Genomic DNA, 26,730 nt, shown 5'->3' on the forward strand with positions numbered 1-26,730 from the left:
TTGGGAGGCGGAGGCAGGAGACTCGCTTGAGCCCAGGAGTTGGAGGTTGCTGTGAGCTGTAATGCCATGGCACTCTACCCAGGGGGACAGCTTGAGGCTCTGTCTCAAAAAAAAAAAAAAATATGTCTCATCACTGGGAATTTCTTTTGATGTAATCTCTGTAAATATCAGTTTGTATGCTTATGTAATTATTTACATACCAGCACATCTGGGAAAATGCAATGAACTAACCCCATACGTATTTTTCAACAATGGTATACTTTGCTTCACTGTGCTGTCTGGGTAGAGTCGGGCAGAAGGAAGGAAATAATAAAGATATTATTTCCTTCAATTAAAAAATCAATTAAAGAAATCAGAAAAACCATACCAAAAAAATCAATGAAATAAATAGCTAGGTCTTTGAAAAGGTCAATAAAATTGACAAATGTCTAGCAAGATAGATCGCAAAAACAGAAGGTTCATAGTGTCAGGAATAAAATAACAGAAAACATCAGGAATAAAATAGGGGAAATCACTATACATGCCATAAACATTAAAAGGATAATAAGAGAATGCTAGGAACTTGACAATTTAGAAGAAACTGACCAATTTCACAAACTACCACAAGTTAGCGAATATGAACTAGATAATCTGAATAGACCTATAACTGTTAAAGAAATTTGCTACATAATTTGAGAACTTCTAAAAAAGAAGTTACCAGTCCCAGACCCAGTCCCAGTTTCACTGGAGAATTTTACCCAATGGTTCAAGAAAAGAATTAACACCAATTCTACACAATCTTGTCAAGAAAACAGAAGAGTTGGGGACATATCCCAGCTCGTTTTATAAGGCCAGATTACCCGGATGCCAAAAACAAAGGCAGTACCAAAAAAAGAACTACAGACCAATACTTCTCTTTTATGTTTATGAACATAAACATAAAAATCCTAACAAAATATTTCCTCATAGAAATCAGCAATGCTTTAAAGAATAATACAGCACAACCAAGTGAGGTTTATTTCAAAGAAGCAAAACTGATTCCATATTTAAAAATCAATCGATGTAATCTACTATATTAATAGGCTAAATAAGAAAAAAATCATATGATCGCATCAGTTGACACAGCATATTTGATAAAATTCAACACTTGCTTATGACAAAAACTTGGAAAATGAGCAATAGAAATTTCCTCAACTTGATGATGAACATCTATAAAACACGTACATCTAATATTTTTTTTTGAGACAGAGTCTCACTATGCTGCCCTCAGTAGAGTGCCATAGCGTCACAGCTCACAGCAACCTCAAACCCTTGGGCTTAAGTAATTCTCTTGCCTCAGCCTCCCAAGTAGCTGACTATAGGTGCCCGCCACAACACCCAACTATTTTTTGTTGCAGTTGTCATTGTTACTTACCTGGCCAAGTCTGGGTTCAAACCTGCCATCTTCAGTGTATGTGGCTGGCGCCATAACCACTGTACTACAGGCAGCAAGCCACCTACATCTAATATTACATTTAACAGTGAAAGACTGAGTGCTTTCCTCTTAAAATTGGGAACAAGGTAAGGATGTCCATTCATACCACTCTTATTCAACATAGTACTAAAAGTCCTAACAAGAGCAATAAGGCAAGATAAGAAAATAAAAGTTATTTTGGTTGGAATGGAAGAAATACCACTATCTCTATCTGCAAATGACGTGATATAGAAAATCCCAAAGGACCTACAAAAAAAAAAAAAAAAAGAACTGCCAGAAACCCTCCTAGAACTAGTAAGTAAGTTCCGTAAGGTGATAGGATATAAAATCTAAAAAAAAATTGTGCAGGCCTTGTATGCTAAAAACTTTAAAATACTGATGAAAGAAATTAAGAATAGTCTAAATAAAGAAAGAAATATACCGTATTCATGGATTGGAAGACTCAACATAATAACAATTTTGGTCTTCCCCACAATTGGTATATATGTTTAATGTAATTCCCATGAAAGTTCTAGAATGATTTTTATATAGATAAGCTTATTCTAAAATGTATGTGGAAAGGAAGTGGAATTGTAATTGCTGCCACAATTTTAAAAATGAAGATTAAAGTGGGAGGAACCATTCTACCTGATGCTAAGGTTTACCATGTAAATGTAGTTATCAAGATAGTATGATATTAGTGGAGAGATAGTTACATAAATCAATAGAACAGCACAGGAACAGATTCCCATATATATACACAACTGAATTTTTGACAAAAGAGCAAAGTAATTGAATAAAGTAGGGACAGTCTTTTTAATATATCATGCTGGAACAACTCGATAGTCATAGGTAAATAAAATAAAATCTTAAATATCACACTTATATAAAAATTAACTTAAAATGGATCATAGATTTAAATGTAAAGTGTAAAACTAAAAAATATTTAGAAGATAAGCCAGAAGAAAATCATCAGGACCCAGGGCTTGGTGAAGAGTCCTTAGATATGACACCAAATGCGTGATCCGTAAAAGAAAAAAAAAGCAGATTATACTTCATCAAAAATATAACTTCTGCTCTATGAAAGACTTGATTAAAAGATAAACTACAGAGTAGTTGAACATATTTATAAACCATGTATCTGACAAAAGACTAGTATCTAAAGAACTCTTAAAATTAATTTAAACATTGGGCATGGTGGCTTGCTCCTGTAATCCTAGCACTCTAGGAGGCTGAGGTAAGAGGATCGCCCAGGAGTTTAAGGTTGCTGTGAGCTAGGCACTCTAGCCTGGACAACAGACTGAGATTCATCTCAAAAAAAAAAAAAAAAAAAAAAAAAAAACAAAAACAAAAAACTCAAATAACCCAATTAGAAAATGGACACAAGACTTCAACAGATATTTCACCAAAGAAGATATACGAATAGCAAATAAACACATGAAGTCATGTTCATCATCATTAGCCATGAGAAACATGCAAATCAATACCACAAGGAAACATCCCCACACACCTATGAGAGCAGCTGAAGTAAAAAACAGTGACAATACCAAATGCTATAGTGAGAATGATAAATGATATAGCCACTCTGGAACACTATTTGGCAGAGTTTTATAAAACAAAACTGTCCAAACCAGAAGGCACACTCCTAGGCATTTATCTCAGACACATGAAAACTTTTGTCTGCAAGAAAAAAATTAAATAACCTACACATGGGCTCGGCGCCTATAGCTCAAACGGCCAAAGCGCCAGCCACGTACACCTAAGGTGGCAGGTTCGAATCCCCAGCCCGGACCTGCCAAACAACAATGACGGCTGCAACCAAAAAAAAAATAGCCGGGCGTTGTGGCGGGCGCCTGTGGTCCCAGCTACTTGGGAGGCAGAGGCAGGAGACTCGCTTGAGCCCAGGAGTTGGAGGTTGCTGTGAGCTGTAATGTCATAGCACTCTACCCAGGGGGACAGCTTGAGGCTCTGTCTCAAAAAAACAAAAAAAAACAAAAAAAACCTACACATGAATATTCACAGCAGCTTTATTTATATTAACTCCAAACTAGAAACCACCCAAATGTTCTTCAAGGGGTGAATGGTTAAACAAACTCTGGTCTATCCCTGCCACAGAATATTATCACTCGGCAATAAAATGGAACAAACTAATGATACATGCAACAACCTAGATGGACTTCTAGTGTATCATGCTGAGTAGGGGAAAAAGCCAATCTTAAAATGTCATATACTGTATGATTCTATTCACATAATATTCTTGAAGTGACTTTGTCATTTCATTCATCTTTGCATTTGGTGACCCATGTTCTCAGCTCTGGGTAGGACTGTTTTAATGACCCACTTTTCAAAATGAGTTCTAAGAAGGGTCGGTCAACTCTCTACTCTCAATGGAAAACCATATGGTCCTGTATATATGTTGTGGGAAGGGTCAGAAAAAAGATGTATAAAATAGTTTGAAAAACAAACATGATTTAATCAGGCTCTGAGCATCCAGGGCACCTACTAGTTGACTAGACATATACAAGCAGGAAATAATCTCAGGAGCCATTGAATGCAAGGATTTTCAACTGTGTACAGGGTAAACCTCTTTTCTTAACCTTGTTCTGCTACACAGAACAAAGATGGTATCATCTTATGTCTGAAGTTTAAAGCCAAGAGACTATAAATCTTCTTTTTCAGGTTTATATTCCCAAGGATAGATTATTTTCCTTAATTCAACTCTTGAGATTCATGCCAGGAAGTTTAAATTCTAACCATTCCAGATTTTATGACACTAAGTCTTTAACATAGTAACCCTTCTTATAGGTGGTGTAGCACAGTAGTTAAGAGTGTGGACTCTGTGATATGACTGCTTTGGTTCAAATCCAAGCTCATCCACTGAAAGCTTTGTGACCTTGAACAAGTTATTGTTCTTTTTTTTTTTTTTTTTTGAGACAGAGCCTCAAGCTGTCCCCCTGGGTAAAGTGCCATGGCATCACAGCTCACAGCAACCTCTGACTCCTGGGCTCAAGCGAGTCTCCTGCCTCAGCCTCCCAAGTAGCTGGGACCACAGACGCCCACCACAACGCCCAGCAATTTTTTGGTTGCAGCCATCATTGTTGTTTTGGCGGGCCTGGGATGGTTTCGAACCCGCCACCTTAGGTGTATGTGGCTGGCGCCTTAGCCACTTGAGCCACAGGCGCCGAGCCCAAGTTATTGTTCTATGCCTAAGTTTCCCCAACCCTAAAACAGAGATAATAGTATTATCTCCCTTAAAGGAATGTTATGAGAATTATCTTAATATATACATGACATCGTGAACAACTCCTGCAATCCAAGTGTTAGTTATTACTATGACTGTCACCAATAAGCCCCACATAGGTTTTGCAGACCCACTTGGATCTCAGACTGAGACATGCTGACAAGGAATTCCTCCCTACAGAAGCCCCAGATGGAAGAGACGATTCTCTCCAATTCTAGTCCCCCCCAATTCCAAAGATGACTGGGAGGTCGTTATTTGTTTTCTCTCCTCCAAGCCGTGTATACTCTGCAAGTGTCTCATGCATTCTATAATACGTTCTAGAGAAGGGAATACAAACTAAAAACCAATAGAGAAAGAAAAAAAAACATTGCCACCTTGTGGCTTTTCAGAGAATTATTCTTTTCACCTTTTCACTATGTAAGTGTCTTATTCCTGATTAGTTACCATTTACAAACCCAAAACTGTGGCAGGTGGCCAGGGCATCCTCAGTGATGCACAGTACAACGTTCAGAGTGAAGGGCCTTTGAGATAATCTGGCAGAACATCTTCATTTAATCCTGGGAAAATTGAGACCCAAAGACATGAGAGGTTTGTTTTAAATCCAAGCCAGAGTTGGGCTACGGGTCTCTTGAACCCTGATCCAATGACCTTTTACCATAAGGTGCTGGAGTTCACACACAGTTCAGAATTCAAATGCCTTTTTAAAAAAATCTAACTCAGGTCAGTGTCCCTCAGTCCTGACCCAGCTGCAAAACCACAGGCAGGAGATATCTATGAGACTGCAACAGATGAAGGTTACACAGGAAATGTCACCTCTTTTGTGCATCCAAGCATTAAAAGACTCAGCATACAGCTGCATGCTAAAACAAAACTCTAAATGCCTTTTTATTTCTGGCTGATGTGCTTATTCTTCAGGCTCTGGCTGGGCTCAAGGTCTACTGTCTCTCCTGCAGCTTTAAGACTTTTTGAATTCTTGCCCTATTGTCACTGCTGTTCAAAGATCCAGATATTACTAATTCCTTGTGTATTGAGACAAAAAATGTTAATGTCATTTTCTTCTAGAAAATCCAATACTCCAAACTTTATTTACTGTACTTTTGGTTTTTTAAATTTAAGCCCACCCTCAAAAGATCCGTAGAAAGCTTCCATGAACTAAGCTGCAGTACATCCTGCATGGGCATATTGAACGTTCTCAATAACGGGAACTAGAGACATATTTAGCTGTGAAATTAGCCTTGGTTCCAAACCGACCTTATATTAAGCCAGGACAACATGGGCGTCGTGCCTCCTCCAATGACCCAGACAGTGAAGAAGACGATGAGGAGTGTGGTGGTGAACATCATCTGGCGAGCATAGGATGCGGTGTCCCGGATGGCCAAAGCAAAAGCCATCGCTCCCCTGAGGCCTGCAGGTAGCAAAAAGGAAAATCTCTTGGTTATAAGGATGAATGACAAGGTCTCCTCAAAACCCACTGCTGCCACTCGGGGCTAATAAACTGTCCATCCATGCTTCATGGACCAAATTGTTTTACTCAGAAAGAAGAACCTTAATAGTGTATAATTCTCTTCTATTTGTGGCTGTCTTTTGCAAAATTCCCAAATATAATGAGAAAAACATTTCAATGCTTTGTACAGCACATTTTAGAATAACACTCTTTTATAACTGAAATTATTCTTATTAGTTACATGAAGTAAAAAGAAATATAAGTAACTAATAACATAAGCTCTCTAAGTCTATAATCCAAACACTACTCAAGCACTATACTGTCAACATAAACTTAAAAAAAAACAGGCTAGGTATGAATATGACAAATTAGTGGGAAATAGCTCAACACTTCCATAGCAAAGGTGGAAGCCACAAAGGAAAGTAAAAACACTGCATTAGGGGTTGGGGATTCTTTCTGTAAAGGGCTAAATATTAAATATGTCAGCATTTGTGAGCCAAGAGGCAAAATCAAGGATATTAGTGGATACTTAAATAAAAGCAAGAAAAAAATTTTGCATATATTTTTATTGACAAAAATCAAGAACATAAGAACACTAATAATAACTAATTGCACTTGGTTGTAATACAGGTCTACTAATAAAAAGAGGGGAAATCTTATTGAAGGGGATATCTTGCTTAACTGCGGTTCAAAGTGAGTGTTCCTTATTACTTAATGGATTGCAAATATGCATGTGGAAAAGGCATTTTTAGCTCGCTGTGCATATAAAGATAGGAAGTGGCCAGATTTGGCTCAGAGGTTATAGTCTGCTGATCCTTGATCTACATTAACGGGGTTTAGACTGTTCTTCCCCAATACCATGCTCATAATTCGTTTTAAAGTAAATATTGAATCTACAATCAGTCTTTAGTACGTATCTGGTATAAATTTCCATTCACCATGAGCAAGACCGTGTCCATATCATGTGAGAAAATCAAGTTAGACCTCTATCATTTGTACATTTCCCACCTTTCCTAGTAATTTCACAGTTATCACTATTATTATTATTTTGAGATAGAGTCTTACTCTGTTGCTGTGGGTACAGTGCAGTGGCATCTTAGCTCACTATAACCTCAAACTTCTGGGCTCAAGTAATCCTCTTGCCTCAGTCTCCTGAGTAGCTGAGACTACAGGCAACTGCCACAATGCATGGCTAATTTTTCTACTTTTAGGAGAGATAGCTAATTTTTTCATTTTCAGGAGAGACAGGGTCTTGTTCTTGCTCAGGCTGGTCTTGAACTCCTGACTTCAAGTGATCTGCCTGCCTTGGCCTCCTAGAGCACTAGGATTTACAGGTGTGAGCCACCATGCCCAGCCGCCAATTTCATAATCGTTAATATACGTACTCTAAGAGCTTCACTACAATTCACTAAAGAAGAGTGACTCAATAAAAATCACATAAAAAACAGCAAATCTAATGTTTTGTACTAATCTGTCCTAATGAAATAATTTATACACACCTGGGGTACTACTCTATAGCCAATAAGCTATTTCATCAGTCAATATTTAAGCCTCTAAAATAATGCTACCTTAAAGAAGAAAATTGAGGGTCAGAGACAGATAATGTATGAGACATTTTTCATTTCATTAGGTAAACATGGTAAGCAATATGAAAGCAAAACCTTAGGGATTCCATAGCATTAAAGAATGACTTCCCTTTGATAGCCAGATTTCTCCCATTATAAAATAATTTTATGGAAGACATCATTTAACAGCAGTGGGTACTCAGACTTTTATTAATAGTACAGAATCTGATTTTAAGTCATCCTAGGTGACACAGTTAGCCCCAACTTAATCTTTCTCTTGTCCACCAGTATTTTCCTAATACAGATATAAAAGCTTCTCATTGCTTTCCTCATCAAACTCTAAATATGTCCTTGCTACTCTTGAGTAAAGCCCAAGCTCTGGCATAACGCTGGAACCTCTCTGTGGTCTCCATTCTATGGCAGTGGTTCTCAAAGTACATATGGTCTTTAAATCAGCAGCAGAAACAGCTGAAAATGTGTTAGAAATGTAAATTCCTGGAGCTCACACATCCCCAGAGTCAGGCACCCTCCTCGTGCAGGCCCAGCCAATCTGCGGTTTAACAAGCCCAACAGGTAATTCTGGTGCAACTTAAAGGGTGAAAATTATGAGTTTAGGTGCAATTCTCCTTTGCTACCTCACTCTCTTTCTGTATTACTCCACCCGTCTGACATTTAAATCAGACTGTTACCCTGCCCTAATAAGCCACACATGGCAGGGTTCTCTGCCTCTCCAGCCTGCTGCCTCCTGAAATTCCATGACCTCACACCCAATGTGAAGGCTATCCCCTTTGTGAAGACAGTCCTGAACCATCCTCTTTTGCCCACCTTCCTTCATACCTCTTTTGTGCAATTCAGCATCATTTCCTGGGAGAAAGTGAGCTCTGTGTGCATCTGTCTGCCCCCCTCCCCGGGGATATGAGCTCAGTGGAGGTCTTCATACCCTCTACAACCTAGGACTGTGGCTTATTATCAAAAGAAGATGCCGAATACATTCTCACTAGAGTGAAAGGAAGTCATCTGGGCAGGCTGCACCTATATCTAAGTTCAGGTACAAGTTAGCATGAGACAAACACTGCTTTACCGAGCAATGACTGTTAGTCTAATTTCAGTATGACTCTGTGAGGCCTCCAAGAACTTACTGAGTGGCAGTAAGAGGTGGCTTCTACTCTCTCTGCCCTCTTCTACAGCCCCTCCCTCTCCCCCACTTAGGAAAGAAGTGTCTTTAAGGGTCACAGTGCTGCCTGAAATATGTCCTCCCTCAGATCTGCAGAGATGCTCTAACTTTGGTCTCCTTTATACCACCCTCGCTGCATCATGCCAAGTGCTCTCTCCTTTCTTTATATCTTTTTAAAATTGCCCTTTGTCCCCTCAGTGGCTTCTACAGACCTCTCAGCTTATCAGTGAAAAGTTGGGGGGTGTGGGAGACAGTGTAAACTCCGGGGGGGACTATCACAGCTGTTAAATCCCAGATTTGGGTTGCTCTTGCTTATGTGAGTGCCTTTTAGTTCTTCTGCTTCATAGAAAGTTAAAGCCAGGGGACCTTAACTAATTAGCTCAATTCCATTATTTTACAAGTGAGGATATTGCAGCTGGGAGATATTGAGTCACCTGGTCCATGTTCTTTCTCATCAAGAACTATTTTCCTTCTAATTTCAGACCTAGATCCCTTCTGAAAGCCTAAAGGTTATGAACATCTACTACAGAACAAGCAAGCACTTTAAGTACTGACATATCTCCAGGTCCCTGGGGCTGCAGAAATGAATTAGACGTGCATTTTAGGGGAGACTGTTCACATGTGGTAGTGTGGTTTACAAAATCAATACTAACTCCATGGAACATGTACATCTGTCTAACTCAGCACTGCAGAGGATACAAATGAACCAGGAACTTGAATGCCTGTCTTTTAATGAGTCTTATCTTTTTTATTTCAAATTAATATGAGAGTATGAATGTTTAGGTTACGTTACTTTCATTTCTAAGGTAAAGTTTAAGTTGTAGCTGAGCCCTTCACCCACGGGGCATGCTGAACACCCTCACTGCTGAATACTCTCACAATTATATTTTAATCATACTACCATTACCTGCTAAATTGAACTCATTTTCTTTAGACTTATACTTTTTTTTTTTACCTGAAAACATCATCATGTGTTGAAAGTTCCAGCCAATCTTATGTCTTCTGCCCAAGTTGAGGAAGAAGGAGAGCGGGTAGATATGCGCGGCTCTGCCCAGGAAGATGGCAACCTGGCCACCAGGTGGAGGTTAAGGGACCAACAGTTTTCCAGAATAGCACTTTCACACAACCTCTGGCTGAACAGAGAATTTTAGGAATGCCCATGACACGTGCTACGGTCCAGAGAACTCTCTAAAGAAGCCTAGATGTCTAGTTTCCCTCTCGACCTGTCACTCAGCAACAAAATGGGGGTCATCTGGCCAACTGTCCCCACCTCCTGGTTCACAGAGATCATTTTCAGCCTGTTAAACACACCATTGGAAGTTCTTTTTTTCTTCTTTTTATTAAGTCATATACACATAGATCATGACATTGGAAGTTCTTGATTTTCATTCAACTGCTATTGACCAATTCCCCAATCTATCTAAAAATGAGTCCAGAAATAAGCAAAAGCATCGTGGCAGGAGTGGGGCGTTGAGAGTAGCAAACTGTTTTGGGCTTTACTGGCAGAAAAATCATAAGAAGAAAAAAATGACTAACCCTAGAGTCAAACTTTAAAGAGCAAGTTGGCTAGTTAAGTGTTCACCAGCTTCACTTGCAAGTAAACATCAGGGGCCCTAATGACCTGGGAAAGACTGCACATAAGGGGTGGGGAAACTGAAAGTATTCATAACATGAAGAGAAATTCAGATCACTCACAAGAATCACTCAACCTGGGGGTCAGACACGGTGGCTCACGCCTATAATCATAGCACTCTGGGAGGCTGAGGCAGGTAGATTGCTTGAGCTCAGGAGTTCAAGACCAGTCTGAGCAAGAGTGATACACCATTTCTACTAAAAATATAAAAAGTAGCCTGGCATTGTGGGGGGGGCACCTGTAGTCCCAGCTACTCAGGAGGCTGAGGCAAGAGGATCAATGAAGCCCAAGAGTTTGAGGTTGCTCTGAGCTATGACACCATGGCACTCTACTGAGGGCAACAGAGTGAGACTCTGTCTCAAAAACAAAACAAAACAAAACAAACACACAAACACATAAAAACAAGAATCAACCTGGGGAGATTTCTCTACTTAAGTGGCTAAAATGTCTTTTAGAGATATTAAAAATGGAAAAAGAGTGTGGAAAAGGAACTCTACTGTGCCAAAGAATTCAGGGAAACTGGCCCTTTGTCACTTGCTGAGTTTAGAACAGTGCCCAACAGAGAGAGCTTCACATTCCCCTGGTCAGAGAAGGAAACCCCCACGGGAGGCCAAAGGAACAGGGAGCTTCCGTTTTGGCAAAGCACCAGCTGCAGCAACTGCAGCTGTTTCAGACAGAAGGCAGGGCGGAACTATCTTCTCTGCCTCCTGCAGGGTAAAGCATTGCCTGTTTTTCTTTTTTTTTTTTTTCTCTTTCTTTTTGTTTTGTTTTGAACAGAAAGAACTAGGTAGTGCTTATAAAGGACATTCTATCCCAGAAGCAAAGCAAAAGTCTTTAAGTGGTAAGAAGCCTTTAGGATTCACAGAGGACCCAGCTCACCCTCTGCCAGGCCCTCATCTGTAAACCAGGGCTGTGCTCTCACTATCTCTCTTGGGTGCCATGCTAGGAATACAAATCAAAACAACATTCAAGGTCTTTCTTAATGAAGAATAAAAACATTGATCCTGCAGATGTTTAGCTATTAAGTTTGCTAAGCATTTAAACCCCAAAATAAGCTACCAGTTTAAGCATATGACACTCTAACTAGAAGGACTCCAGTACTGCATTAGGCCACTACCACTGTTCCTCAGCTTGGTGAGTGTCAGTCATTCCTGCACAATAAATGAAAAGCCCAGAAAAGAAAAACAGCCCTTTTTGGCCAGCATTCTAAGACCTAAGGATACTCATGGGGCTTCAGAAAAGGAAAGTGAACAACCAGCAATAGGGGATTCTGCTCAGTGTCCTGAAATCAAGCCCCAGAAAATTTCACTGTAATGAAAACAATAGTTATCTGAGGCCAAGTGAGAGAAGGCCTCACCTGTTGATCCATTGCTAGGTGCTCACAGCCCTCCTCACTTGAGAGAAGTCAACACCCCAAACTTGTCTTTTTCCCCAGATACTACACTCACAATGGCTCTAAATCAAAGGACTAAGTATTTTTACATTTTATCTTTCTTCTTCTTTTTATTCATTTTTCTTTTTGGGGGGTGGGTGGGTACAGAATCTTTTCCACCATGATCTGTAGTGAGCAGCAGGGCAGCCTGGGTGAAGGCATGGTCACTGTCTGCAGGTTTCCCTGGGTGGCCAGAGGAAGGGCTTCCTATGCTGGGGGCATAGTTGATAGCCAGACAAATAGAACCTTCAAGTCATCCAAATCAGGGAACCTCCTGGATTTGAATTCATGTGGCAATGCAACATCAAAAATAATTCTGAAGATGGGGACTGAAGTGGTGGCTGACTTTTAGACTTACCAAGAAGGGCACTTTATAAAATAAACTATCATCTGCCAAGCACCAGTTTAACATAAAGGCCACCTTACACAGAAAATGCAGAGAAGATGGTCTTAGAATAAAAGAAGTCCTTTAAGTTAAATAATTTAGCTTTGTGAAACATCCCTTAAGCCTTCTTTTTCTCATTATAAACACTGTGAATTAGCACTGACCCAGTCATCTACCCCAAACAAAAACTATTCTTATTATTATTATTATAGCTTCCCTAGCAGTGGTTGCCCTTCCATGCAGAAAATGGTGGAACAAGAAAAGGATACGAAAGCGCCAATGATGAAAATGGGACTGAAAACGTGCTTCTGGAAGGTAAACAGCGCCAGGCCCATGTAGGAGAAGATGAAGTTCTCTGCCAGGAAGTGTAACACCTCAAAGAGCTATATGAAGAATAGAAAAGGAAGCTGTAAACCCTGCAATTCCCCCTTCCCTGTATTAACAGGCAACACATAAGTATCAAGGCTCTCTCACCTGCTTGGTTCGACTTCTTGATTCCACGGACAGATTGTTGTAAGTGTAATGAGCTTGTGTGATTCCACAGAAAAGAACTGCTACAACACCTGCCAAGAGATTAAAAAAAAATTACGGGGAAAAATAGCAGGAAGAAAACCCTGCTGAAACATAAAATGAAGGTAGGCAGGCCCAGCATATCCAACTTCTTATATATTTTTGAGTTTCCTATTACTGAATGCTCCCCAAGCCCCTCACCTCTCATATCAACCTTTCCATCTCCTCAACTCTGCCTTCTGTTAAAGCCAAGTCCTCCAACCTCTCCCCGTGCTCCAGTTTTAAGACCATTCTCTCCGCTCCTCTACACTTCTACTGAATTTACCATCTGTAGCTGGCATACAGTATTCATTCCCTCAAAGAGACCATGGGGGTCTATCATCCACTTTTGGCATATTCCTCTGTTTTTAGAATGAACGAATTTAATTTCAAGAATTTATATTCTGGGGCGGCCCTGCGGCTCAAAGGAGTAGGGCGCTGACCCCATATGCCAGAGGAGACAGGTTCAAACCCAGCCCCAGCCAAAAATTACCAAAAAAAAAAAAAAAAAAAAAACCCTCAAAAATGTATTAAAGTTGCTTTTTTTTAAAAAAAAAAATTATATTCTTGCATAGTTAGTCTGGGGCTTCAGACAAAAGAGATAAAGAATACTTGTCAATTTATCTAAGCCCTGATGATCTAGATTTCTGGTTAATGGTAACCATTTTGTTGTACAAGACAACTGGCATACCTGGGACTCTGCCTACATATTTACAGATAACTGTCAAGTTTTTTAAAAGTTAGATATTTTGTAATGCTTCATGTGAAGATATATTACCATATTTTGAAAAAGTGATAAATGTACATCCTAAGTACCTGGATTATATATAGTAATTGTATTAATATTTGAGTTTTTAATAGAAAAAGTCAGAGATTTTTCTAAATGAGAGAATGTGAGGAACTAAAACCTCATGATTAACCACACTAATATCAATGTTATATGAACTGGCACCATAATAACATGGTATCGAGAAATAATGATTAAATGGCCCAGAGACATGAGCAGCGCCTGTGGATCAGTGGGTGGGGTGCCGATCCCATGTACCAAGGATGGCGGGTTCAAACTCAGCCCCGGCCAAACTGCAACAAAAACACAGCTGGGCGTTGTGGCAGGTGTCTGTAGTCCCAGCTACTCGGGAGCCTAAGGCAAGAGATTGCCTAAGCCCAGGAGTTGGAGGTTGCTGTGGTATCACTCTACAAAGGGTGACATAGTAAGACTCCCTCTCTTAAAAAAAAAAAAAAAAAGTTTAAATGGCCCAGAGACAAAATAAGGAAAAACTGTGTTCATATTCATCTGAGTAGATGCAAAATTACCTTAAAAGGACACATATTTTGCTTGTTATTGCTAGTCTATGTAAAATAACAATAGCAACCAAGGGGAGGATAAAAATATGATTTTAATATATTTTGTAACCTGTGCAGCTAAACACCAACTTATAGTTAGAATGAGTACTCAAAAACATAACTGAGTTTGGAATGATATGATGAACTTTATCCTTTAAAAGTCTGTAACTTTTGGAAACTAAATGATCCATTAAGACAGAATACCAGGCTTGCTCAGCAATCCTCTTAGGACACTTGTTCAATAATTACTCAACTCCATGCAGCTTCTAAGAAGTCTTCCCTCCCTTCAGAATCTCCCACAACCCCTGTTACAGTGAAGGGAAGGGTGGCCCAAGAGGAAAGAAAACTTACCTGTAAATCCGCAGGCTTCTGCCAAGAGGAATGTGCTCCAGGACATGAGGAAGAAGAGTGCTGTCTCCAGCAGGGGGAAGCAGTGCAGCTTGGTAAACTTGGTCACGTCAGCACCTTGTCAAGGACCCTATCTCCAGGCACACGTGTCATGGCCACCAAGAACCACACCCTATTACTCCAGGACCCCGTTATAAGAGCAAGCCTTTCTCTTCAACTCTGCTATTGAGGCCCTAAAGCTGCTACAGACTTTTTTTTCAGTAACAAAATTAAGCTTTAACAGAGGTTCCTGCAGGCTGGAGGGAGGGGGAATGGGGAGAGATGGTTTGATGGATATGAGGAAAAAGTTCTGGGAATAGATAAGGCAGATGGTTACACAATATTGTGAGTGTACTTAATGCCCCTGGATTATGCATTTCATTTGATTTTATTTTATAGGTTAATGTGAGGGTACAAACAACTAGGTTATAATATTTGCATTTGTTAGGTAGAGTCCCTCTTGTAGTTGTGTCCTGCACCCAAGAGGTGTGCCATATACCTTTACAAATTGTGCCCATTAAGTGGGAGCACACCATCGATTGTGCATTTTGAAAATGGTTATATGGCAACTTTCTGTAGCTATATCTTACCACAATTTCAAAAACAATCAATATAATACAATAGAACCTCGTAAGTTGACTACTCAAGGGAATGTAACAAACTGGTCAACATACGAAGGTGGTCAACATAAGGATCTAGGCCTACTACACTGATACATACAAGTGTTGCATGTCCTGTCTAAGAAAATTAGGTTAACTTAAAGAGGTGGTCACTGTAGGGAGGTGGTCAACAATGGAGGCTCTACTGTATACCAAACACCATTGAATTGAACACTTTAAATGGGTGACTTGTACAGTATGTGAATTATGTCTAAATAAAATGATTTTTTTCAGCTTTCTAAAGAAACTGACAATTTTCTGTGCTCCCTGCAATACTCATAGTTCCGAGAGATGCAGTCACGGGCACTGGCTTGCCTGGCAGGTTAGTTCTCTCAGGGATGGGAAGATGAGGTTCATGAGACTCTGGCCCTTCTGTGCCACTGAGGCCTGAGTCCATAGGACATGCAGGCACAGGAAAGAAATGGAAGAAATGCACAACTCCTGGGGTAGCTACCAGGTGTTCGTGTCACCTTTGGGGACCAGAGATTACTAACACTGCCATTTGATAAAGGGCCAGCAAAGAACTTCTCATGAGTAGTTTGACTGAGCAATATAAGTCCCCAGGGCATCAAAAGGTTCTCTGTCAAGAATGCCATCTAAAATCTGCACTGTCTGATACGGCAGCCACTAGCCACATGTGGCTACTGAAAAACATAAAATGTGGGTGTACTGAACTGAGATATGCTACAAGAGCAAAACACACACCATATTTCAAAAACTTGGCACAAAAAAACAAATGCATACAATCTCATTAATTTTTTATATTGATTGCATGATGAAATGATGTGGCTCAAATTAACATCTGTAATGCCCACCAAAGAGGACATGAGGAAGGACTCAGCACAGCTGTGGAATGGCTACCATTTGTTTAAACTAAATATTGTGCCATCTGTCACGTACAGAAGGCCACAGTGCAGTAATTCCCACTGATGGCCCCCAGCTAGCTATGGCCACGTTTAACAGTGTGTGGCCCCGAACACCCGGCAGCAGTAGCTAGCTGGGGCTAAAATACTTCTCAGCCAGTAGTCTGTGATTCCTCTGTCTCTCCCTGGCTCCTCAAGTCTTTTTAGCCCCCCTAAAACTAAGGCCCCAACTGGTTCATAAGAAAAGGAGAGAAAAGGCAAAGGTGAAGACAGAGCAAGGGTTTTTCACCAAAGGGACACATTGAAGGAGTTACCCCACCTCAGTGGAACAATCAGTTTGTTATTCTGATCTGAAAGGGAGAACTGAGAACTTTCTTTTGAAAGCGTAATGCCACATGCATCACCAGGCAGAGGCAGAAACTACAAAAAGGATATTAGTGCAGTCACAACACCAGTCACAGCTCCCATAGTAAAAGAGCCACTAAATATACCTAGAAAAATTCCAACTGACTTAAAAAAGGCAGCAGCATCAAAGGCATGAGTGTTCAGTACAGCCGGCTGGTAGGCAACGATAGACCTAGAGTTTAAAAAGAAAAGAGAGTTTTAAAAGCCCACGTGGGTTTTATACCATGGTGCCTGAAATATTGACAAACAAAGGCATCTACACTCTGCTAAGTGCTGCTGAGCAGAGAAAACAACACAACTTCATCAACAAAGCTGGTAAATCTCATTTAGAAAAATGCCCGATTCAATATTTAACACTTTTAAGGCAGGCCTCTGAATATTTAGCCTAAACTTTAGGCCCTAAAACATCCAAGAAACCAGGGTCTCTCTTCCTCAGCAGAAACACGCTACTTACGAGGACAGTACAATGGCAACGGCATCATTTAGGACACTCTCTCCAAACAGAAGTGCATAAAGATCCACATCTGCATGCAACTCGTTAAATATCGCCAGCACAGTCACTAAAAAGTGGACCAAAAGCACAGAAATTAGTTTTGGTTTCTGACCTTTAACCACTGATCACAGATTTACAGAGGCAATGCCTAGCTCGGGGTGGGATCACGTGATTCGGGAGCTAGCAAGGGGGTCAAACACAGACTGTGTATGGCTGAAATGAAAACAGCAATCTCTAATCCGAACGAGGCTTGATGTGATGCTTGTCTAATGACACTCCATCAAAACACCATGCTTTTCACTGTGATCCCACCACACTTTGAAAACACCTGTTACAGAACTTAAAAAGAAAATCACAAACAATGTGATTTGGCTTCACCAGTGGGTTGGAATCTCCTGGAAGGCCTGTTTTACTGACCACTGTGATCCCAGAACCCAGCATTGTCAGGACACAGAGAAGACTTTAATAAACATCTGAGAAATAACAAGAGTCTTCATTTATAACAGGCTATACGAAATAATACTCCTAGTTTTCACATTTCTCAGGCATTTAAAAATCAACTATTCTCTGAATCAGCAGCTCTCAAACTTTTGGCCTCAGCACCCCTTTAAATTCTTTTTTTTTTTGAGACAGAGCCTCAAGCTGTCCCCCTGGGTAGAGTGCCGTGGCATTACAGCTCACAGCAACCTCCAACTCCTGGGCTCAAGCGAGTCTCCTGCCTCCGCCTCCCAAGTAGCTGGGACCACAGGCGCCCGCCACAACGCCCGGCTACTTTTTGGTTGCAGCCATCATTGTTGTTTGGCGGGTCCGGGCTGGGGATTCGAACCCGCCACCTTAGGTGTACGTGGCTGGCGCCTTAGCCTTAGCCGGTTGAGCTATAGGCGCCAAGCCTAAATTCTTAAAAATTACTGAGGCCCCCAAAGAGCCTTAACTTTTCTATTGATATTTACTTATTGAATAAAACAGAAAAATTAAATCTACATTTAAAATTAATAAGCCATCATATGTTAACATGACATATTGTAATGAAAAAAAACTCAAATTTTCCAAAACAACAATAACCAAAAAAAAAAAGCAGTGAAAATAGAGACACTGCAAATCTTCTTTAAATGTCTGGATTAATGAAAGACAGATGGTTCCCATATCGGTTTCTATATTTCAGCAACCAATAGTCAATATACATATTATATAGCCTCTAGAAAACTCCATTATACACTGGTGAGAAAATAAGTTACCAGACCCCACTTGAGAACCACTGCTCTAGAACAGGGTTTCTTAGCCTTGGATTTATTGCCATTTCAGGTCAAATAATCTCTGTGTTGTACACAGGTCACTATGAAAGTTTTGAGACAGACTGTGGTATGTACAGCCTGTTACTTCACTTCCAAGAAACACAGCCAATAGTGTTCTTTCTGATTCACCCACGCAAGATTTTTTTTTCTTTCTTTCTTTCTTTTTTTTTTTGAGAAAGTCTTACTCTCTTGCCCTGGGGTTGAGCGCCATAGTGTCATTATAGATGTCTCTAGACATTGTAACAGCAACCTCAAACTCTTGAGCTCAAACAATCCTCTTGCCTCAGCCTCCCAAGTAGATGGGACTACAGACACCTGCCACAGCACCCTGCTAATTTTTCTATTCTTAGTAGAGACATGGTCTCTCTCTCTCTTGCTCAGGCTGGTCTCAAACTCTTGACCTCAAGCATTCCTCCCCACTTGGCCTCCCGGAGTGCTAGGATTGCAGGCGTGGGCCACGGCATCCAGCCTACACACGCAAGTTTCAACTTGCTCAGCTTACTGGTATTGTTGGGAAGGTTTCAATTGTTTCCATCTGTGTGGATTTTGTGTTTCTTAATTTTTGTGTATCTCAGAACTTTTGTAGTAACCCACACACATGGAAAGGGCTGTCCTGCACATCATAAGATGCTTAGCAGCATCTCTGGCCTCTACCCAGCAGATGCCAATAGCACCTTTGACCTCAACTGTGACAACCAAAAATATCTCTGACATTGTCAAATGTTCTCAGCAGGTAGAGAGGCCACATCTGCCATGGTTGAGAACCCCTGCTCCAGATAGATATATGCAGCAGTGTTCTCTCTCAAGACTCGCACCAACTACCTTCCCTCTTGATGGTTTCTACCATAAGGACTGAAAAAGCTAAACACTCACTTTCCCAGATTCCTTTGCAGAGAACATAATGTCTCCCTGTCAGGAAGAGGGCAGAAAGTCCAGACACTCTTACTTCCACGGAGTAACTAATGTGTGACTGAAACCCAAGGGCAATGTGGTAGAAAGACTGAGTGCCCAGATGCCTGAATATACTGGGACCTGTGGCACCAGCCTGGGACTAGTACCCAAGAGAAATACCTATTTGTTTGAGCTGTAATTAACCAAGTTTTTTGATCTATACAACCCAAAGCATCACTGACACAATCAGAAAACCAAGCTAAACAAATGCTTAGTTTAGTGAATTATTGATAAGCCAACCAATCTTGTAACCACCACCTAGTTCAAGAAATGCAGCTTTACCAGCTGTCCTCAACACATCTTATCCCAATCTCAAACCCTTTCCTCCACTCAAAAGTAAACACTAACCTACATTAAGTAATCATTTCTTTTTTAATTTTATTTTATTATTTTTTTAATCTTTTCTTTTTTTTTTTTTTTTTTTGCAGTTTTTGGCCAGGGCCGGGTTTGAACCCACCACCTCTGGTATATGGGGCTAGTGCCCTACTCCTTTGAGCCACAGGCACCACCCCTAAGTAATCATTTCTTGCCTTTTTTTATAGTTTGATCACCCAAATGCATACTCCCCAGCACTATTGTTTGGTTTTGGCCCTCTTTTTTTTTTGAGACAGAGTCTCAAGCTGTCGCCCTGGGTAGAATGCTGCGGTATCTCAGCTCACAGTAACCTCAAACTCTTGGGCTTCAGCAATTGTCTTGCCTTAGCCTCCCAAGTAGCTAGAACTACAAGTGCCTGCCACAATGCCCGGCTATTTTCTTTTTTTTTTTGGTTGCAGTTGTCATTGTTGCTTAGCAGGCCTGGGATGGGTTCAAACCTGCCACCCTAGGTATATGTGGCCAGCATCCTGCCGACTGAGCTATGGGTGCTACCGGTTTTGGTCTTCTTTTTGAGATAGGGTCTTAACTCTGTCGCCTAAGCTGGGGTGACACAGCTCAATGAAGCCTCAAACTCCTGGGCGCAAGGTATCCTTCTGCCTCAGTCTCCCGAATACCTGGGACTACAGATGCATACCACTGCACCCAGTTATTTTTTCTACTTTTTGTGGAGACAGGATCTTTGTTTTTTTTGAGACAGAGTCTTACTATGTCACCCTCGGTAGAGTGCCATGGTGTCACAGCTCACAGCAACCTCTAACTCTTAGGCTTAAGCAATTCTCTTGCGTCAGCCTCCCAAGTAGCTGGGACTACAGGTACCCACCACAACCCCCAGCTAGTTTTTTTATTGTTATAGTTGTCATTGTTGTTTAGCTGGCCAGGGCCAGGTTCAAACCCACCAGCCTTGGTGTATGTGGCCAGTGCCATAGCCACTGTGCTACGGGAGCTGAGCCTAGAGACAGAATCTTGCTGTGTTGCAAAGGCCGGGCTGGAATTCCTGGCCTCAAGTGATCCTCCCACCTTGGCCTCCAAAAGTGCTAGTATTACAGGCATGAGCCACCATACCCAGCCTCACCTATCTTTTAAAACACACGTTTTATATATATGTCTGTTTACTCTACAGGCTTCTTTCCATTCCTTTCTACTGCCTCTCTTCTCATAATGCCCTATTGTTTGTTTCTCTCATTTCTGAATTTTTTACTCCTGATGCATGTTCTTTCACAACTTCTATCATTTTCTTCATTTCCTTTAGCTGCTTTTGGAATATTAATAAAGTCTCACCTTTTGGGGGCCTTATTTTTCTGGTATGAAACTGTATCTTTGTTATTCAGAAGGGTTATCCTCATATTTTTCTCACAATATAAATTTACATGAAGTTCAACCTCAATTCATTTTTGCCATAACATTTAAGTGAGGGCAGGGGCAGAAGTGGGCCCAGAAGAGCAGTTCTAGTTTCATGGCTCCAGGGTTCCCTCTTCTGGTTTTAAATTGAACTATTACAAATTTGGCCACTGGGTATAGCCACTTCCCCAGTACTTTGAAATCCACTGCCTCTAGCCCTCTCTTCCTTTAGTGCTATGTGCTGCAGGACACAGATGTGCTGAGAAAATCTTAGGTATGCCAGGAAACTTTTTAAAGATCCTTAATTAAATTATTTTCCAAAGATCAAAGCACAGTAAGTATATTCTTTTTTCACTTTCATTGTATTTTTTTTTAAATTTCAGATTAATATAAGGGTACAAATGATTAGGTTACAATGTTTGCATTTGTTTGGTAAAGTCCCTGTTGTAGTTGTGTCCCACTAATAAAAAAAAAAACCTCTTTGGAAAGAAGTATGGAGAATCCTCAAAGAACTCAGTTTTTTAAATCAACATAATTTAAGTGTGCCCTAGAAGTTTAACTGTAGGTTCAAGTATGCTGTGAGATTTAAAAAAAAAAAAAGGCTGAAAAACACTGTTCTAGAGAGATCGATGCTAGGTATTTCTGAGAGCTCGGAGGACTCAGATCACTCCCACAGCCTCTAATCTTCTCTAGTCTCGCCCACAAATCCCTCTCTCTGTTTTAAATGCTATCAGGTATCCCCGACAAAGTTCTTTACTACAAGTGGGGAGCCCTTCTTTTGAGTATGAGTACTTGTATAAAATTTCTGGGTTCCCTGATGAGCAGCCCCCTTTCCCCTGCACAGCTGCCATTCCTGAACTCAAGTCTCACTGCTGCTGCTGGGTAACGGAATGCTCTGTCAGCTAGATTTTCTTGGGTTCTTTGTTTTGTTTGGTTTGTTTATTTGTTTGTTTAGAGACAGGGTCTCACTATGTTGCCCAAGCTGGACTTGAACTCCTGGGCTCAAGCGATCCTCTCCTCAGCCTCCAGAGTAGGTAGGACTACAGGACCATGGCATGGTGCCTGGCACATCAGCTAGTTTTGTATCTGGTTTTTTCTTTTACTGTCCTCCCTTCTTTAATTTTGCTAAAGATTAAGAGAGATTTCAGAATGACACTGACTCCAACATGCCTTCCTTTCCAAAAAATTTAATTCACTTGGCTCGGCGCCCGTGGCAAAGTAGTTATTGGCACTGGTCATATACACCGAGGTTGGCAGGTTCAAACCTGGACCGGGCCAGCTAAACAACAATAACAACTGCAACAACAACAAAAAAATAGCTGGGTGTTGTGGTGGACACCTGCAGGCCCAGCTACCTGGGAGGCTGAGGCAAGAGTATTGCTTAAACCCAAGAGTTTGAGGTTGCTGTGAGCTGTGACGCCACCGCATTCTACTGAGAGCAACATAGTAAGGCTCCGTCTCAAAAAACAAAAAAGTTTAATTCACTTACTGAGAGTAAGCAAAAAATAATTTAGATTTGAAAACTCTCTACATATGATGAAGCTGCTCCAGGTTATCATAAATCAAGAGGCTAAAAGCGTTGCTTACACATTCAGACACTAATCAGACATAAATCTGGTCCATGCTCATTAGCTGTAGTTCTTACAGGACATGTCATTTTTACAACACAGATGTTCACACGAGATGCAAAGTTAACCTCTTTCCCTCACCCTTAAATACAGCTTAGCAGGTTACACAACAGGAGATCTTTAGGGATTGGGCTTTAAAAGGTTATTTTTTGGATTACTTATTACAGAAACAATATTTAGGGCTCCTCACAGAAAACTTTTACTGTAGTAGTTTACCAGGATATGACAAGAATTGTCCTGTTTTTAACCCAATGTTGAAGAAAAATTAACAATGATGATAATGACAACAATTATTGAGACCTTACCTTGAAGTAGGCACTATGCTAAGCCTTTCACAATCTCGTTCAGTTCTTAAAAAACCCTGTAAGTTGGGTAGTATTGTCATCCCCCTCAGCTTAGAGGTGACAAAACAGGCCATACTTGTACAATAGGCTGCTAATTTATGCTGCAGTATTGATATTCTCCAAATACTAGTAGTTGAGCACAAGAGACGTTTTCTTCCTCACTCATACATGTAACATGTCTGCCACAGGATAGCACAGAAGGTCTCTGTTCACATCACTACCTTAGGGAGTTGGAAACTCAGGACTGATAGAGGCTGACCTTGATGAACAGAGCCCAGGTTTGGCAGTCCAGAAGCCCTGGATCTAGGACCCTATCAGTCAAGGTGATGAAACACACAACACCTCAAGCTGAGCAATCTAAGGAGCATTTGATAGAGAGGTTATTTCTAAAAGTGTGCGGAGAGAATGGGAAAACCACAAGGAAGAAGGCAGGACTTGAGGCTGGAATCGGGGCACCTATGTACCATCACTAGGGACGAACTGATCACCAGAACCTGGAGCTGTGTGGAGAAAGTGCCTAATAGGAGCTACAGCCTCTGATCAAGGGACACAGCTGGCCTGCTGTATCTCCTTCCTCCCCCTAATCTCCTACTGGTGATCTCCTGTGGACAAATCCAATGGGAAACCAGAAGGCAAAGGAACTTCTGGAATATTCATTCCACACCAGTCAGCCTCCTAGGGCTGAGAGGAGGGTGAAGCAAGGTGGTGACTCAATCTGCAGGGACAAGCAGAAGACATCTAACACAGCCACCAAGTGGCTAGGAAAGTTCAGCACACAGCACAGTCTAAGGATTTAGTAAAGTGAGGGTCTGGGCTACATGACTTCCCATAGGCCTTCTGACTTTTAAACACAGTCTTCCTGAAATACTATTGTATTTACCAATGGCAAAAGTAATATAGAGCTAACTCATTTACTAGTAACAATGAATACTTACGTAGCACTGGTATGAATTTCAACTTCTCTCTGCCCAGCATGTTATAAAACAGGTCAGGAAATCTGCTGGGCCCCTCCTAAGCAAGTATGGGCCTGGCCACAAGGAGGGATGACAGACTGGGACTGAGTAAGTAACTTCTCAAGGGAGAGATTAAACTGACTGCACCTCCACCCCCGCGCACAGCAGAACCCTTGAAATCAGAGCAAACAGCTCACAACAGCTGTTTCCAACAGATGCAGACTGAGAAATCACAATTAACCAACTGAAGGCCATTGGTGCAGTCAGTGGGAAAAAATCAAAGAATGGCAGAAATAGGAGGAAGGGAAAATCAAGAATCTGAATTTGTTCATTCAACTAACTTTTCTTGAACACATCACCCTGTTCTAAAGAGTGCCTGGAACTTGACAACACTTAGTACAGAGTAGCACGTATTGTTATGTACACAACAGACTTAAGAGAGATATGGGTAGTAGATAATGAAGGAATCTAGGAAGAATGACTGGGGTGGTAGCATATTTGAACTAGTCTCAAATGATGAACAAAAGATTGACCAGTGTATAGTTGGGCATAGTTAGCTCACACCTGCAATCTCAGTTCTTTGGGAGGCTGAGGCAAGAGGATCAGTTGAGGCCAGGGGGTTGAGACCATCCTGGGCAGCACAGCAAGATCCCAAATCTATCTTAACACAATAATTAAGTAAATGAGGTGAAAGCTATGTTGATTAGTTTGGTGTAAGCACTCCAAATTGTATAAAAAATCAACACATTGTACCCCACACATGCACAAATGTGTTCATGGTCTATGTATATATGACTTAATTAAAGGAAAAAAAAGAAAAAGAAAGTTGTCAGAATAAAAAAAAAAAAATCCCAATCTAATTACCTTTGTTTTAGTCAGCCAGGCTAGAGGCATGTACCTGTACTCCCAGCTACTTGGGAGGTTGGGGTGAGATGATTGTAAGATCCCAGGCATTCCAGGCTACAGCGAGCTATGATAGTGCCACTGTACTCCAGCCTGGGCTCTACAGAGTAAGACCTTGTCTAAAAAAGGAAAAAGACTGACCAGCCTGGTGATGCAACTAAAGGATTAATCTTAGAAAATACAGATCCTAGACTTTGAAACTTGATTGATTCAAAGGGCATAAAAATAACAAAATTAAAATTAGAGAGAATCATTTCATAATGGTTCACAGGAAAAATAACACTTGTGTTCTCTGGTCACTGCCTAGGAAGGCACTTCAGTTTTCTCAATTGTGGATCCATCTAAAGCAACAGCTGACAAAGATGGTACATGGCACCCATGGCACATGACCACAGACTGGAGAGGGCTCCCTGTCACAGAGCAGCCCACACCACCCTACAAATACTGTGTCACCTTCACTCAGAAAACAAAAGATTGGTGTTTGAGCCAAGTACAGCAATAAAAGGATGGCCCTTTTATTCTTTCATATCAGTCTATACCACTTTCTGTCCCAATCCCAGAATTTTTTTTGTGCACCAGGCACTGGAAGTCAATCTACTTTTGTTATCCCCTCTAAACTCTGCACTTAAGTTTCTCTTTTAGGACCCAACTTTTCAAACAACAGATTTTTAAGAAGGTAGTAAAGCACTTCTAATTTACAAAAGCATTCTACATTTCAGGAAGATTTCCATTAAAAAAGCAGTTAATGCCCTAGTGTTTAATAAGTCTAAACTTTCAATTTTCTAGAACTTCCATTCATATAAAACCCTTACTGTGCCAATCTGCATAGGCCACATAAAAATGGTGTACCGTGGTAATGCCTTCTGTTATTTTCTACCATGGCACAGACACATTAAAGTTTGTAAACAGTTGCAAAGATAATCTGAAAAAAATAAGCATTTCTATTCTATTAAACGAAGCAACAACAATAGCTCAAAAAACAATATCAGTAATCCTTTTAAAAAAAAAATTTAAGACATTGGGTCTTACTCTGTTACCAGACTGGAGTTCAGTGACATAATCATAATTCACTGCAGCCTCAAACTCCTGGATTCAAGCAATCCTCTTGCCTCAGCCTCTCAGGTAGCTTAGACTATAGGTGTATGCCACCATGCCTGGCTAATTTTGTCTTTTTTTATCTTTTGTTTTTTAGAGACAGGGTCTGCTATGTTAACCCAGGCTGGTCTTAAACTCCTGGCCTGAAGTGATCCTCCCACCTTGGCCTCCCAAAGTACCGGGATTATAGGTGAGCCACTGTATCTCACCAATATCAGTAATCTTTATGTTACACTAACCTCCCTTTACATGTTGGCAAGTACTAGAATGAAGTCAGTAATAAAGTTATAGATGAGAATTATTTGTAATATACATATTTCAGGCAGACTAAACCACGTTCTCAGACTTACAAAGAATCTATTTCTCAACAGATATACATCTACAGACATTCACAGACAGAATCCTACTAAATAATAAAGATGCTTTTCATGATACTCTTTGGAAACATTCTTGGGTTAAGTGATGATCTGTTACTCATTTTTGATAAAAAAAAAAAAAAAAGAATAAAACTGAGAAATCTCTGCCTGAGCTGAGACCAGCATTCAGATGCTGTATGCTCTGTGCTTTGCATGTGTTGTTTCATTTAATCTCTACAATAGCTTAGGAAATAGGTACCATTATTCCTACTTCATTGCTGAGCAAACCGATGGCAGAGGATACTCGATAAATGATTGACAGTAGAACTCACACCCAGACTTGTGACTCCACATCCTACCTTCTTTTGATACTAATTTACTTAGGGTATTTGTAATAAAATGTTGAATTTTATTACAATTCAGTAAGAAGAGGGATAAGATAGGTCAACATTTTTTGGAACACTGAGATTCTTCAGAACCACACAATTG

General features: G+C 40.6%; 1 protein-coding gene across 1 annotated transcript in view; it reads right to left on the bottom strand.

The window, feature by feature from the left end:
- Positions 1 to 26,730, bottom strand: part of SLC9A7 (solute carrier family 9 member A7) — a 176,320-nt gene that overhangs the window by 39,065 nt on the left and 110,525 nt on the right. The window contains exons 6-12 of the mRNA XM_003799626.2: positions 16,968 to 17,073; positions 16,544 to 16,685; positions 14,551 to 14,656; positions 12,781 to 12,869; positions 12,576 to 12,689; positions 9,812 to 9,923; positions 5,925 to 6,078 (exon numbers count right to left, since the gene is read on the bottom strand). Coding sequence (XP_003799674.1) covers positions 5,925 to 6,078; positions 9,812 to 9,923; positions 12,576 to 12,689; positions 12,781 to 12,869; positions 14,551 to 14,656; positions 16,544 to 16,685; positions 16,968 to 17,073 — 823 coding nt within the window. The remainder of the gene's footprint in view (positions 1 to 5,924; positions 6,079 to 9,811; positions 9,924 to 12,575; positions 12,690 to 12,780; positions 12,870 to 14,550; positions 14,657 to 16,543; positions 16,686 to 16,967; positions 17,074 to 26,730) is intronic.

This window comes from Otolemur garnettii, unplaced genomic scaffold, assembly GCF_000181295.1.
Source record: "Otolemur garnettii isolate 467f Iridium unplaced genomic scaffold, OtoGar3 scaffold00153, whole genome shotgun sequence".
NCBI lineage: Eukaryota > Metazoa > Chordata > Mammalia > Primates > Galagidae > Otolemur > Otolemur garnettii.